This window comes from Bison bison, unplaced genomic scaffold (assembly GCF_000754665.1).
Source record: "Bison bison bison isolate TAMUID 2011002044 unplaced genomic scaffold, Bison_UMD1.0 scf7180017864255, whole genome shotgun sequence".
NCBI lineage: Eukaryota > Metazoa > Chordata > Mammalia > Artiodactyla > Bovidae > Bison > Bison bison.
Window position 1 is genome coordinate 421,079 of NW_011494827.1, and position 16,321 is coordinate 437,399.

Below are 16,321 nucleotides of genomic sequence, written 5' to 3' on the forward strand. Positions count from 1 at the left end.
CACCCCTCCCCTGTTCCCCCGCCCCCAGGTCCTGGCGTTCGCGGGGTCCCCCGGGGAGCGCTCCCCGCTGCGCCCGGCCCGCGCTCCTTTGTGCGGCCGGTGCGCGCGCTGCGTCAAGGCTGCCGCCGCCACACGCACGCACTCACCGCGCTCAGTTAACCCCCGGGAGCGGCAGGAAGGGAGGCGGCGAGCGGGAGGAGGGAGCCCAATCGCGCGGTGCCCCCGCCCCGGCCCCGCGCGGCGCCGCCTCCGCCATTGCTGCGAGCAGGAGCGGGCGACGCGGAGGCTCGGAGCGCGGCCGGAGCCCAGACCTGCCGGAGCCGGGCGTGGGGTGAGTGCCGGCCGGAGGGACCGCGGGGCGCCCGGGCTGGACACTCCCGCCCGGGAGCCGGGTCCAGGGCCGCGCATCACCCCTCGGTGGGAGGGCCGGGACTGGGGGTCCCTGGGCAGGTCTCCGGCGCAGCCGCGCCAGGACCGGGGACGCGTCTAGACCTCACGGGCAGGGGCGGCGCCCCCTCTCCGGCGGCTGTGCGCCCCTGTACTCGGCGCTTTTGTCCAGCGGGTGGGAGTCCGTAAATACACCGCGCCCGCCCCTCACCCCTAGAGCCGCGACCTCTGCATCCTCACGACCCCTCCCCGGAGACCAGGCGGGGGGCCGGAGAGCTCGCCGACGCCCGGGACAGCGGGTGGGTCCGGCTCGCGGTGACTCCCGCCCGGCCCTCGCTCCGCAGGCTGGCAGCCTCGGGTCTCCCGGAACCATGGTGAAGTTGGGGAACAATTTCGCGGAGAAGGGCACCAAGCAGCCGCTGCTGGAGGATGGCTTCGACACCATCCCCCTGATGACGCCCCTCGATGTCAATCAGCTGCAGTTCCCGCCCCCGGATAAGGTGAGAGGCCCCCCCCACCCCGGCACCCCCAAATCTCGGGTGGCGGCCGAAACAAAAGGATCGCGCCGCGTGTGTGCTGGGGACGGGCTTGGGCGGGGTGGAGGACGCGCCTCGAGGGACCACGTACCCGCGAGGGATTCTGGAGCGGGCGGTCTGCGCCCCCCATCACCCCACCCTCCGCGCCCCGCCTTGGATGACAGCTTCGTGCTGACCCAGGAACTGCGCGGTCCGGGAAAGATCCTTTCTTAATTTTCGTGGGACCCTGATCCGAGAAAGGTCCCTGACCCCTCCTCCGCCAGCCCCGCTCTGCGCCTGCCTGCCACGGGGTACCCGGGGCTCTGCTTTGGGGGTGAGCCCAGGAGCGGCTCGGCTGCCCCTCGCGCCTTCCGGGGTGGTGCAGTTTCCGATTTGCCCCTTTGCGGTGGGGAGACCCCTCTCCCTGGCCAGATGGACCCTCCCTTGGGGGCCTCCTCCTCTCCCCCCGCACAAACACACCGGTGGTAGCTGCGGCAGAATGCGCGCTCCTTCGCCGCCACCTTCCTCTCTTTGTTCCTTTTGTGAAAATCTCCAAATAAGCTGAACACTCGCGCTCCTCAGTGTTCGTGTAACTGGGGAGAGCCGTTCACCATCCTCTCCTGGAAGTGGGATTTTTGCGTGTGTGCTGAATTTAAAGAATCCCCTCTTTTCTTAAATACAGCTTGCAATCGAGTGCTTTCTGTCCCTTAAGATTAGTCTTTTCAAGAGTTAACGCTTAGAAAACGTTTAAAAGCCTAGACAACTGTATCGTGAAACGGAGACCTAAAATTGGGCACTCGCATCCTTTCTGCCCGCCTTGCTGCTCTTTAGAAGTCACCCCAGCCACCAGGAAGCGCTCTCTCTTCCCCGAAGTGTGCAGGCACTTCTTGTTTCATTGAACGCCTGGCAGGGCCGTTCTGACTCAGGACTTGGCCTTTTTTCCAGCCTGTTGGCGATGACGGGTGACGGGGCAGGGGTGGGGATGCGGGGAATATCCCTGCCATGGATCCATCCTCTCTGGAGGATTCCTTTATTCACATGGTGGGCCCTTTGATAGGCTTACTCAGCTCCTCCAGGTGATTCTCATCCTCCCAACTCTGTGTTTGGGTAGGTAGGCAGGGGGGCAGAGGCTGGAGGGAGGCTGAAACAAGTGTTTCATTTCAAGGAAAAGGATCAGCTGATCTCACCTGTGCGCCTGGGGCATGTGGGACCACTCTGGGGCATTGATGGTCCAAAAGAGGCTTTGAGGGAGGGGCAGGGCTGTCTGAGGCCTTGGCTCCCACCTCCCTTTTGCCATGTGTGTTTCAGGCTTGCCGGGTTAGCACAGCCTGGCACCACCATCCCCACCTTCCCCTCCTGCCTCAGCCCAGGAGCCATGGCAGCCTGTGCCAGGAACGCTGCATGCCCAGGCAGCACTGCCGTCAGGTCCTTCCCTCCACTCAGCCTCCTCTTGCGTCCTAAGTCTGTTCCATTTTGGAAACGTCTGGCACACGGTTGGCTTATAGCAGGGAGGAGGTTTCAGGGAGGTATGAAGTCTTGACCAACCAATTGGGCCGTCCAGGAGCAGCCTTGTTGTTGAGTCACTCAGTTGTGTCCGACTCTTTGTGACCCCTTGGACCGCAGCATGCCAGGCTTCCCTGTCCTTCACTATCTCCCGGAGTTTGCTCAAACTCATGTCCATCAAGTCAGGGATGGCATCCAACCATCTCATCCTCTGCCACCCCTTTCTCCTCGTGCCCTCAATCTTTCCTAACGTCAGGGTCTTTTCCAGTGAGTCGGCTCTTTGCATCAGGTGGCCAAAGTATTGGAGTAACCTAGGCTGCTCTGAAAGGTGATGAATCTCTCATCCCTGTGATGCTCCCAGCTGGGGATTCTAGCAGGAAGTGATGGTTGGGCCAGAAGATTTCTAAGGTCACAGATGAAGAAACCGAGTCTCCGGGAGTTTACAGGACATGCCCAAGGTCACTCAACTGATGGCCACCACCCTCCAGGATGTGAAGCTCCATCAAGACCTCTTGCTCTGCCCTCTTGGAGCCAGACTGTGCTCACATAGGATGTCTCTTAACCCAAGCAGTGGTACCGTGTTGCTCCCAGCCCAGGTTCAGGGAGGTGATGTCACCTGTCCCAGAGGACACGTGTCTGGGGGCAGATAGTGCAGATAGGGTTGTCAATGGGCTGTGTGCTGCGTTCCGAGGTTCTGGAGGTGCGACAGTGCGGGTAGTCACAGAGCTGGCAGCCGCTCTGTGACTACCCGCTACACAGTCTCCGCTGACGTGTGTTGAATGCTTATTACGCGCCAAGCCCTTGTCTGCGTGGTTTACAGCTTTCACTTCCTTTCGTGTTGCTGACGTTAGACAGTAACCACCACTGTTGCCCCATTTTACAGATGTGGAAATGGAGGCACAGAGAGTAAGGAACTTGTCTGAGGTCAGCCTTGTAGTGGCAGAGGCAGACTGAATCTGGGCCGATGGGCTACTGAGTGGGTTCCCACCGGGCTGAGGGTCCCAGGGATTCCCTGCTCCTCGCAGTAACCCAACCAGATGGGCCTTGTTCCCATTTCACAGGCCAGGACACTGAGGTTCCAAGTGGCCAAGGGTGTGCTTAGAGTCACGCAGCTAGTCAGGTACAGTTGGGGTTCGAGGATGGCAGGGTTAAGCCCTAGTGCTGCCCTAGAGACGGTGCCCCTGGACTGGGCACACAGGCTGTCAGGCTGGGCAGAGGAGAGCTGCATGCAACCGGAGGGAGGGAGGAGGGGGCCAAGGGTGTGCTTACAAGTGATGCGGCCCTTGGATCAGTTTTTCAGTGTCACGAGGTATGAGCCAATTTCTCCCTGAGGCTGGGTGCACTGTCACAGCTCAGTGTGGGATCCCTGCAATCTCCTGAGTCCTTGTTCTGCCCTGGGTCCCAGCATCATGCAAGGCGGTATGTCCCACCCAGTGAAGGGCGCTGCCACCTGGGTGAGGAAGCAGGTTGGCAGCGGGGGGCTGGTCCTCTCCAGTCCAACAGCCACTTCCTGGCTCCTGCTTTGGGGTGGGGGTGGGCGTTTGGGGATTAGAGACATGTAGCCCCTGGGTACCTCGCCGCCTCGTCAAGTCGGAACAGAGAATGAAACAATCTCAGAAACAGGGTATGAGGAGGGCAGTAAATGATGCAGAGAGGCTGAGGGTGGAGGCTGCAAGATTGGGTTAGGGTTCATCTGAAGCTGGTGGTGATGATGGGAACAGATTTACCCTGGAACAAAGGCAGAATAGATTTCCTGGTTGGAAAAACATCTCCTGCTTCACAGTAGAGAGTGGAAGGGTAACAAGCAAGGAGACCATTTAAGTGGTAAAGAACCTGCTGGCCAATGCAGGAGGGGTAAGAGACATGGGTTCGATCCCTGGATTGGGAAGATCCCCTGGAGTAGGAAGTGGTCAACCCACTCCAGTATTCTTGCCTGGAGAATCCCATGGACAGAGGAGCCTGGTGGGCTACAGTCCATGGGGTCACAAAGAGTCAAACACAGCTGAAGCGACTGAGCACGCAGAGACAGGGAAGAGAGGAGGATGGTGGGGGTGAGACAGACTCCCCAAAAGTGATTTGCTTGAAGGCTGGTTTCCTGTTCCTTCCTAATCCTGGAGGGAAATAGTGCACTTGAATCTTCTTATTTTACCCCTGGCAGCATATAAAAAATAAATGTATCCTTCCTTCCCACTACCCAGACCATGAAGCTCTGGGCAGTGATCAATTCAGTCTCTCAGTCGTGTCTGACTCTTTGCGACCCCGTGGACTGCAGCACGCCAGGCTTCCCTGTCCATCACCAACTCCCGGAGCTTGCTCAAACCCATGCCCATCGAGTCGGTGATACCATCCAACCATCTCATCTTCTGTCGTCCCCTTCCTCTCCTGCCTTCAGTTTTTCCCAGCACCAGGGTCTTTCTCAATGAGTCAGTTCTTCTCATCAGGTGGCCAAAGTATTGGAGTTTCAGCTTCAGCATCAGTCCTTCCAATGAATATTCAGGACTGATTTCCTTTAGGATGGACTGGTTGGATCTCCTTGCAGTCCAAGAGATTCTCAAGAGTCTTCTCCAACACCACAGTGAAGGGAGTTCACTGTGAAGGGAGCACCAGATAAGGCGGCGGGAGCCCCAGGTGCTGGGGGAGCACTGCATCAGGAGTCTGGGGCCCTGCTGACCCCTAATAGGCCTGCTGCCTATTAGCTCCGTGGCCTTGGCTTCGGAGCTTAACTTCTCTGCCTCTCTGTTGTCATACTTCCCTCCTGGTGCTGCTTTCAGGATTACCAATGGGTAATTTCTCTGCTAGTCTTGGCACAGAGGAGAGTTGTAATAAGTGGTGACTGTACTCATTCTTTTTGTGAAATACTTCCTGGCAAAATGGTGACTTTGAACACTAGAGGCCCCCCCTACAACCTGTCCTCTTTGGACAGGTGTGTTGGAATGCATGTGGCCATACTCCTAACTGTTTTCTTCTGTTTCCTGAACAAGGTGGTTGTGAAAACTAAGACTGAATATGAACCTGACCGCAAGAAAGGCAAAGTGCGTCCTCCCAAGATAGCGGAGTTCACAGTCAGCATCACTGAGGGCGTCACCGAGAGGTTCAAGGTGAGTGGCCCTGGAGACAGGTGAGATGCTGCTTTTGCCCCAGGACAGGTCCACTGGGCTCCAGAGATGACCTGTGGAATGATGGGAACAGAATGAGACGCTAATATGGGCTGACCCCAGATATGCAAAATTGACCTTGTGGTTTTTAAAATTTCTTCTTTCTTTTTTTATTTTCAGAAAATGATCAGTATTACCAAGTTTTAATAATAGGGACAACCCACTCCTCTACTTTCTTTTAGACAGAGGTATATATGGCTTCCTGGGTAGCTCAAACAGTAAAGAATCTGCCTGCTATGCGAGAGGCCTGGTTTTGACCTGTGAGTCTGTAAGATCCCCTGGAGAAGGGAGTGGCAACCCACTCCAGTATTCTTGCCTGGAGAATTCCATGGAAAGAGAAGCCTGGCGGTCTACAGTCCATGGGGTCACAAAGAATTGGACATGACTGAGCAGCTAACACTTTATAAACAGTAAAATCTTTACCTTAAGTGCAGAAGAGGGGCAAACAATAACAAAAAGGCAACCATTGCCCTTAGTTGGTGCAAGACCCAGTCTGAGCCATATGAGCATCCCTCTCCAGGGGGTCAGTACTCTCCATGTAACCTGTTTTGCAGATGGGGAAGTTGAGGCACAGGGCGGTCACAGCTGTCCCTTGCAGGGCCAGGAGTCAGAGGTGGTCCACTCTGGAGCCCTTGTGTTCACACTTCACCTATCACCACCCTTGACGGGATGCGGAGGTGTGGGGCCTGGCCGGCTCTGTACACAGGTTGCCGGACGTGCTCACTTTGGGGAAAGAAGCTGCTCCAGACCATTCTTTAGGGAGAGACAGCTACTGAAAGGGTCAGGGTTCCAGCCAAGCCTGGGGACAAAGCCTTCTCCACTGAGTCTGTGTGGCCTCTGAGGGTGGAAGCAGCTGTGATGGTTGAGGAACAAGTTAGGATGTTGATACTCTGGAAACTTTGTTTCTTTGGCAAACATGAAAGATAGTAAAATGGAGGCCCTCACCTAGATTCAAAGGAATGATTTAGGAGACATAAGTCACCCAGGCCCTGAAGGGTGGCCTTGACTGGCCACCCTGGTTGTCACCCACATGGATGCTGGGTGCATAGACACCTGCCCACCCCATGCGCTGCAGTTTCCAAAGCCCCTTTGCATATTGCATCCTGTTCTCTCTCTGTGTCAACCCTGCAAACTGGTTAAGAGATGAAAGTCAACCCCAAAGGAGTGAGTGGCTTTGTGGGGTGATTGGGTATGCTAGGACATAATCTGGCTTTAAGTCCTTCTTCCCCTCCCTTGGTGCTGCCTTCCTGGGCTGGAGGAAGACCATCCAGGGGCTTGCCTGAAAACCAAACAGCAGGTCCCATCAGAGTCGCTGTGTCTTTTGTGTCTGTAGGGGTGTTTACTGGTGTCAGCTCATCTAATCCTCCTATCAACCTTCCTGGAGAAGCAAGTGCTATTGTGCAACTCATTTTACAGATGGAGAAGTTGAGGCACAGACAGGCCTGCATCTGTGGTTTCTGCTGGTGTCCAGGAGGGTGTACAGGTGGAGATGCTCTTCTGGCAGTTCCTGGCTTGGTGGCTCATCTGTGTTGCGAGGTTCATGGGGGACCAGGTCAGACTGACCTAAGGTCACCATCTCTCTCCTGCTCTGGCCAGCCGCTTGGCATGTGCCTCTTCTGGGCCCACTTGCTCATCCCGTCCTGTCCACACCTGGGGCTCAGCCCCTGGCTGAGGCAGAGGTGACCTCATTTTCAAGGTCATGATAACCATCACCATCTGGATCTCTGAGCATGGCTGGGTTTGTTATCCCTGCTTTGAACCCTGCCTCTTCTGGCCCTGGCATTTTGTGTCCCTACAAGGCAGTACACTTTGTGGCCCTTGAATGGCCATCCCTTCATCTGTGAGTTGCCTGTAGGCTCTGACCCCACCTCTGGGGTCCTTTGCTTGTGCTTTTTGCTCACCTGATGCAGGTCCCCAGGTGCCTTATTTAAGACGTGGATGACGCACCAGAGCCTCCAGGGCTCTCAGCCACAGCTGGGCCTTTGTGTGGTTACCAGGCTCCGGTTGTCAAGAACCTGGGCCCAGAAGATCAGTGCTATCCCAGGGGGTGGGCTGTGGCGGCAGAGGTCCTGCTTTCTCTGCTCCCACCTCCCAGGGATGTCTAAGAGGTGTTGTCCACAGTTGGCACTCAGCGGATTTTTTTGCACTGCAGTGGCCTGTTTCCCAGGTCTATGTGTAAACCAGGCATGTCTGTACACTTTTTTTGTGTGGCCTCCCTGTGATTCAGGGCCATCCTGAAGGGAGTATCATAGCCCCTTTTTCAGCTGAGGCCGTTGAGTCCCAGAAGGTCACCGGGGGGGCTGGGGTCCTCCCCACGACTCTCTGCCTCTGAGTCCAATGCCCTTCCATCACCCCTCCTGCCACGCGCAGCGCTCCGTGGGCCCTGCTTCCAATTTCTAGGCCCGGTTCCCCTTCTGTCACCTTCCAGTACCAGCTCAGATATCACCTCTGCCAAGAAGCCTCCCAGGATTAACCTCACCCTCCTGGTGGTTCCACTGCCCTTTTTAAGAAGGCAATGACGGCCTCTCACAGTAATGGAGTGCTCCCAGGAGCCAGACTCTGGGTCAGGCTCGTTATGTTTATGATCTCATTTTATACTCAGAAACCTCAGGGGACAGGCACTGTTATTATCTGCGTTTTGCAGTTGAGGGGGAATTGAGGTGGAAATCTTGACCCTGAGCAGCCTGCCCTTTGCAATAACACCTGAGGTCCAGGCAGCTTCTCCTGCAGGACACATTGCACAGGATGCTCTGAGCCCAGGGGACCCATTGCTGCTGGACTGACTTGCTTCTAAGAAGCCTTTTCCTTTGTTGATTCAAAACCCTTCCCAGTGCCTGCCGCCCTGTGGCCTCTGTCTGAACACCAGTCACCCTCCTTTCCAGCAGCCTTCGGATATGGGGGTGCCCATGTACCTTGAGTCCTCCCCATGTGAGCCTCGAATTTCAGCTTTTTATGTTGCGGTGCCCTTTCCCTGGCCCATGCTTCTCTTCGGGTGTGAGGCCTATGATCTCATGCCCCAGTGAGTGGGGTGAGTCTGTCTAGTGGGATGACCCTGCTAATAAGCAAAGGCCCCTTGACCTGAGTTGGTGACCTGGGGAAGGCAGCCGGAGTTTAGTGCCCCCGAGCCACCGTCAGGCAGAGTGAAGGTGCGGGGCTCTGGGTGCAGACAGAACTTCCCAGCCCCTCTGTGTCAGGCAGGAGAGGAGCTCCCCGATGCCTTCCGTCTGGTGCTGGACACACAGGGTGACAGCTCCGTAAGTCGGGGTGACAGACCAGGCTGCCGGCCCCGAGTGATGGAGACTTGGCGAAATTCCCAGGGACCCTGGCTTGTTGGGTACGTTTGATGGTAGCTCCCGAGGAAGCTCCTCTCTGGGCCAGGTGGGGGTGTGAGTCTTTATAGGTGGTCGGGTGGGGGTGTGAGTCCTTATAGGTGGTCATGCAGTCAGCAGGTGACACGCCCAGGGTCCCACAGTCAGTGTGAAGCCACCTGGCCAGCTTGACCCGGAGGCCTGTGGTCCCAACTCGCTCAGCTGAATGACCTGTATCCTGCACACTTCCTGCTTTTGTTCCCGGTTCCCTGCCTGCCTGCCCTGGGGCTCTGGGTGTGGAGTGTAGCCTCCAGGTGTGGCCTGGGGCCACCTCTGTTGGAATCACCTGAGGTTTGATTGTAGCAGTGGGACCTCGGACCCTAGGGTATTGTAACAACCTCTCCAGATGATTCTTTTGGGTTTGTGACCTTTTGTGGGTGGGGCTTCGTTCTAGCACGTGGGCAGGGCAGGCTCAGAAAAGCCTGTGCCTTTTGAAGATGCTGAGGGTTTTAGCCCTTCTAGAATGTTCTCTTGGCTTTTTCCCGCCCACTTACGTTTCTCGCATCTCTGAATGCACGCAGACAGTGAGGCGTGCTTCTCTGGTGGGTGGTGTCAGCTGGCTGAGGGCGGGGGGCTCTCTTTTGGAAAACTGGGGTGCATGTGGGCAGCAGAGAGGAGGACCTGCACGCACCGCCCCCCCAACCTTGAGGGTCAGTCACAGCTCTCCTGGCACAGAACATCTTCCTCGTCCTGCCGATGACCGGGCAGCTTCCATGTGGCTCCCCAGCCCAGCCGTCTCTTCATTCTTTCCGGCCCCGTGTGTGAAGGGCCAGAATGAAACCATGCCTTTCAGCTGTTGAAGCAACAAGTAAATAACATGGCCCCCTTTTGTCTGTAACTTGTGTAGTTCAGGAGCGGGAGGCCGCTGCTCTGAGCCTCATCTTTATATACCTTTGGATGGCATCCTCGAGACGAGATGTCTTTTTGGATGTTGCTTTATGATTATCACCCGGGGATTAATCTCTTGGCTACGAGGTTGCTAGGCTGGTTGCTAGGTAACCGCTGGCTGGGGAGAGGGTTTTCTGAGGCTCCTTCATATGGGATTGCTGGATGAGCCACCCAGCGGTGGCCCAAAGTCTAGGCTTTCAAAGAGGTTGGTGTCAACAAGGAAAGCGGTCGCTTAGTTAATTGGAGGTGTGTTTGTGCCGAGAATAAACATGGGCCTAAGATGTTTCTCAAATGAACTAAACCTAAACACTGTTTTAATTGCGTGGTCCTGCTCACCCATGCAGAGCAGCATGTCATGGTGTTGTGTGGGATTCTGGAGAGCGGAGGGGCCATAATGAGGCAGATTAAAGGAAGACTTCTGCTTGCGACTGCTGTGATGGAGGGCTGTTGACACCTCTGACATCCACGCGTGTTCTCCTTGTGAGTTCAGGGTTCGGGTGAACAGGCTGCAGTCCCAGCCCCTGCTGCCAGGTTGCCTTTGGGCCTTTAAGAGATTCCAAGGTCAGCCTCGCCCAGATGGTGCAGGGCTGGGAGAACGTCCTGGGAGGAGAGACTGGATTTGTTTGCATGGGCCCTGTGTGCTGCACTGGGGGGTCCCTTTGCCTTCTGTCCACAAATGAATCTGTTGGTAGGGACTTCCCTGGTGGTCCAGCAGTTAAGACTGTGCACTCCCAAATGCAGGGGGCAATGGGGGGGGTGTTGTGTGTGAGCAGTTAGATCCCTGGTTTGGGAAATAAGATCCTGCATGCCACACAGTGTGGCCAAAACAAGAGAACCAACCAAATGAATCTGTAGGTGGTTTGTATCTTTTCTCACATCCTTAATGACCTTGAGCTTCCTGTGCCGTCAGTCAGTCTGTTTTTCCACCCTCTCCAATAATCCCCTGGTGTGTTTCAGGATGCATTTGTTAAATATTTATGAACGGTGACACCGTTTCCTTGGCACTCACCGGTGGGGGCGGTCTTCACGAGTTGGCACTAGGGATCCTAGAAATACTTGAACAGCTTCAGCGCCCTGTCACCTTCAGCAGAGCATCAGATGGGGTTCCCCTGCCCTGTTTTGCGGTTTCCTGGCCCAGCTGTACAGTGGGGGCTTCACCCAGAATCGAATAATTAAGTGGATTGAATCATCTGGGGGGGTGTGTCTGTGTGTTCACTTCATGTGGGTTACCTAAAATATTTAAGTGCTGTAAATGCTTGGAGATGTCAGGATTCATCTTATGTTTCCGAGATCTTTTTTTTTTTTAAACTGCATTACTCAGCAGAAAAGCACATTTCTCTACCCCCTCTCCCAGCCCCAAGGGTGGGAGGACAGAGACAGCAGAGCAAGAATGACCCAGCTACCATCGACCCAGTGCTGCCTGCCTGCACTCTTACTGTTTTGAAGGTTGGTCTTCTGTCCTGGTTTTAAAGGTGGGGAATTAAGGTCAGAGAGGAACCCAGCCCAAGGTCAGCCAGCTAACTGGGGGGTAGCAGTAGGATTCAGACCCACGTCCACCTGACACAGAGCCTGCCAAGCTCTGTTTTCCATACTGGCAGCTACGTGGGGTTCATGGGATGACTCTGCCTTGCTACAGACGCCCTACTTCCCACCCCAGTTGAGCAGTGATCCCTGGGAGGGCCCCCAGCAAGAGAGGAGACCCCAACCAGAAAGAGCAGGTGGGAACACAACATATTCAAATGCCCTTCAAGCCCCTCGTCTGTGAAATAGGGTGAACTGCCAGTTCCCAGCTCATGGTGAACATTTAGAGAACTGGTACAGCGGCCAGGGCCTTGTAAGTTGCATGGCTGTGTAATTAATGGCCCAGAGTGGGATACTTTTGGGAGTGGCAGTGGGCCCTGTGCCTTTGGGATGCTGGGGCAGGAACCGTTGCCAGGACTGTCCCGAGCAGGTCTGGCATATGATCCTCTCCTTATAAATTCCTAATAAAGTTCACCCTGAGGCCCGTAGCCTATTTGCTTCCATTCCTGGCTGTTCTTTCCAGAACACACCCCCGGGACCCCTCTGTTCTCTGGGGGTAAGGCTGCTCTGGCTTGGGGTTCCCATCTGTCTCTCTAAGACCCCTGCCATAGTCTGGCCTCCTATCTCTGCCTCACCCTCCTCCCCTTTTATTTGGAGCAAACTGTGTTGGTAGGACTGATGCTGAAGCTGAAACTCCAATACTTTGGCCACCTGATGCAAAGAACTGACTCATTGGAAAAGACCCTGATGCTGGGAAAGATGGAAGGCGGGAGGAGACGGGGACGACAGAGGATGAGATGGTTGGATGGCATCACTGACTTGATGGACATGAGTTTGAGCAAGCTCCAGGAGTTGGTGATGGATAGGGAAGCCTGGCGTGCTGCAGTCCTTGGGGTCGCAAAGGACAGAACTGAGCGACTGAACTGATACATAATATACAATTTACAGCTTTAAAGTGTTCAATTTAGTGATATTTATTACATTTACAGTGTTGTCCAACCATCACCACTATCTCCTTTCAGAACATTTTCAGTCACCTCCAGAGGAGACCTCATACCCATTGGCAGTTACTCCCCGATTCCCTCTGCCCTTTGCTCTAAGCAATCACTCATCTCTTTTCTGTCTCTGTGGATTTTCCTATTCTGGACACTTCATAGAAATGGAATCATAGAATATGCGGTCAACATTGCATTTATCTCTTCATCTTATCAGTGGGCATTTGTGTTGTTCCCTCCTTTTGGTTAAGTGTGAATAGTGCTGGAATGAACATCCGTGTACAAGTTTCTGTTTGAGCACCTGTTTTGCCTTCTCTTGGGTTTGTACCCAGGAGTGGAATTGCTGGTTCACGTGTTGACTTTTTGTTTAACATACTGGGGAACTGCTGGTTTCCACAGTAGCGGCATCATTTTACATTTCCACCCACGGTGCACAAGGTTTTCGTTTTATATCCTCACCAACAATCATTATTTACTTTTATTGTAGCCATTCTCGTAGGTGTGAGGGGGCATCTCACTGTGGCTTTGGTTTACATTTCCTCATAATGGATAATGATGTTGAATATCTCCTCCTGTGCCTGTTCTCTATTTGTTTATCTTCTTCGGAGCGATGTCTGTTCAAGTCCTTTTCCATTTTTAATTGGGTTGTTTGTCTTTCTATTGTTGAGTTGTAGGAGTTTTTTATATATACTCTGGATACTAGGTCCTTACCAGGCGTATAAGTTGCAGATATTTTCGACCATTTTGTGGGTCATCTCATCGTTTTCTTGCTTGTGTTCTTTAATGCACAAAATTTTAAAATTTCGGTCAAGTACGGATTATTTTTGTTGATTGTACTTTTGGCGTTCTATCTAAGACATCATTGCCCAATCCGGGGTCATAAGATTTGCCTCTTATGTTTTCTTTTAAGAATTTTAAGGCTTTAGCTTTTATATTTGGGTTTTTATTCCATTTTGAATTAGTTTTTGTAAATGGTGTGTGGTCAGGGTCCAACTTGATTCTTTCATGGGCAGATAGCTAGTTGTCCTGACGCCACTTATTGAAGAGACTCGTCTTGCCCCGTTAAATGGTCTTGGCACCCTGAGTGAAGAGGCAGTTGGCCATGAACACAAGCTTATAGTTCTGGACTCCTCCACTCTATATCATTGATCTATACAGCTCCTCTTACACCAGCCCCACACTGGTTTTGATTACTGCAGCTTTGTAGTACGTTTTGAAATTGGGAAGCCTGAGTCCTCCAACTTATTCTTCATTTTAAAGATTGTTTTGACTATTCACAAACCCTTGCAATTTCCATTTCTGTGGAAAAACTCTGTTGGGATTTTGATAGGGATTGTATTGCGTGTAGATCAGTCTGGGAAGGATTCCCATCTTAGCACCGTTGTCTTCCCGTCCATGGTGTCATTCCATTTACTTGGGTCTTACTTTAATTTCTTTCAGCAGCGTGTTATATAGTCTGCAGTGGACACATTCTTTCACTTGGTACAATCAGCTGCAGAAGTAGAAGTCACACTTTTGACTCACCAACATGAATCACAGGTGTTCTATGGATCACACTGCAAGTGACATTGAGATTTCGGCAAGTGTTTAGTCTCATCATTCCTTTGAAATCATAGTATTGTAAGAGCTTGTTGTTTGATGTATTAATAAGGAAGCATGTATATATTATATCACAAATCTACATTTTGGCAATATTTTCATATTAGTATTTCAATATCCTTGGTTTTCTTTCCTGTGTATCATGTCTTACCCATTTTTAAGCGTGAGTCTGAGGATTGATAGGCTTCATGTGACTGCCAGGGGCACAAACGTGATGGAAACCCTGCACCAGGCTGTTCCTGACCCTTGCTGTTCCCACGTGCTGTCCCTTAAAGCCACAGCCCACATCAGGGGGTGAGGGCCACCATGGGGGGCATCTGGCAGAGAACCAGGGCGATGAGTGCAACCACGTACAGTAGCTGTAATTTTATCCCGTTATCTCCTGCTTTTGAGCTTTTACTGACAGCTGCACAAAAGTGATGTCAATTTAGGGAACATGTAGAATCTGTTCTCACACACACACACACACAACACGCACACGTGTAAACTGATGGCAAACATCTGTCCTTCAGGCAGCTGGTGACACCTCCCGGAGCTGTGAGAAATGCTAATTCAGGGTATAATAGAGGGGCAGCCACCTCCCGGAATCCTGCAGTACCCAGGATCCATCTGGGCTCCCTCCTCTTGGTATGACAGGCTGCCCAGGTGATAAGGAACCTACCTGCCAACGCAGGAGACGTAAGAGATGCGAGTTTCGATCCCTGGGTTGGGAAGATCCTCTGGAGGAGGGCACAGCCACCCACTCCAGTATTCTTGCCTGGAGAATCCCATGGACAGAGGAGCCTGGTGGGGCTCCAGTCCATAGGGTTGCACAGAGTCAGATGCAGCTGAGCGGCTTAGCATGCATGCACTCTTGGTATGATGCATGGGGTCCTTTATCACGCAGCCTGTGGCTCCTCTCCCGCAGGACACGTGATGCTGTAGCCACACCAGCTGAACTTGCTGTGTTTGGGGTCTCCAGGCTTTGGCACAGCCTCGCTTTCCCTATGACAATAACCCTCTTTGCTGAATTCTCCTTGGTCAGCTCCTTGTCCTTCAAGCCTAGACCCCTCTCCTGGACATCTCCCCCCAGGAGTGTGTCTGCTCCTACCTTTCCCCTCCTGGTTCTCACCCTGTGTTGTAACGAGTTAACACCACTCTGCAGAGACCAGGGCTGACCCTGCTGGCCAAGCTCACTCCAAGGTGGCCGCTGTCAGGTCTCCTGGGAACATCTGCCAGCCACTGGGGAAGCTGATGACCAAGGAAGGCAGGGTCATGGGGCACAAGGTGCTTTTCTACCTTAAAAAAAAAAAGTCTCATGATTGCCTTGGACCAAAGATGAATATAATCCAGGCTGGATTCATTATTGTTTATTCATTATTTTTTATTTTCTGTTTCTTTTAAAAAGCAAAAGTTAAAACCATTTTCTGGGGTCACTAAAAGCATTGTGGGCCCCAGCACTGTGCACCCAATAAAGTCATCGGCCCTGAAAGAAAGGCCCTGTCTCTGAGGAAACGCCCTTCCACGAGCCAAGGGACTCCCTGGCCTCCATCCCTGGCCTTCAGGCCTGCAGCCCACCTCAGAGAGGACACCGTGGGTGCTGCCCATCCTCCTGGGTCCCAAAACCACCTGGGACCTTCCCATGCACCATCATTTCTATAGTAAAACCCAGGCAGACAGTTCTCCACAGGCTGCATGTATGTTCTGTTTGAGGTGTAGACATCTGGCTTGCTCTGGGTCCCCAAGGGTTGCCCTGTGACTCCTCACTGCGGGGACGGGCCACCTGCACCCACTCACTCATTGTTCATTGAGTTCGGGAGGCTCCTCTGTCTGCCTGGTGCTTAGGTTTCAGCCTTCCCTGCAGGGGCTTGGTCTTTGTAAGTGGATGGGCTTGAAGGGAGGTGAATTTGTTTCCTGGGGCGGCCATGACAAGGACCGGCAGCTGAGAGGCTGGTAGCCACACATATCTGGAGGCCAGAAGTCCTGAGTCAGCCCTACTGGCTGCGCTTCCTCTGGGGCACAGTCTCCGTGCCTCTGCAGCCCCTGGAGCTGCACTGCTCATTTTCCTTGCCCTTCAGCCCCTTGTCCATCTCCATAGCCTGCAGCACAGCCTCTCCAGTGTCCCATTGCCTTCTCCTCTGTAGCCGAGTCTCTCTCAGTCTCCCTCTCAGAAGTTCACTTGCCTGTGACTCCACTCCTGGACGATCCAGGAGAATCTTCCATCTCGAGATCCTTGACTTGATGCCACCTTCAGAGTCCCTTTGTGCATGTAAAGTGGAAGTGTGAAAATGTTAGTCACCCCCTCGGATGTGCCCCCAGATGAGGGGCCTTCCTTGCCTCTTCTGGGCCTGGGGGGCGGGGACGGGGGGACCGGGGCGACCGGGGCTTGCCAGCAGTCCTTGGCTTGTGGC

The 16,321-nt window shown here is 53.7% G+C and overlaps 1 protein-coding gene across 1 annotated transcript in view; it reads left to right on the top strand.

Annotated features, from left to right (window-relative positions):
- The first annotated feature begins 262 nt into the window (after window positions 1–262).
- LOC104994277 (neuron-specific protein family member 1) overlaps window positions 263–16,321 on the top strand; it is a 33,464-nt gene continuing 17,405 nt past the window's right edge. The window contains exons 1-3 of the mRNA XM_010847784.1: window positions 263–331; window positions 732–887; window positions 5,387–5,503. Of these exons, the coding sequence (XP_010846086.1) occupies window positions 759–887; window positions 5,387–5,503 (246 nt within the window). The 5' untranslated portion in view covers window positions 263–331; window positions 732–758. The remainder of the gene's footprint in view (window positions 332–731; window positions 888–5,386; window positions 5,504–16,321) is intronic.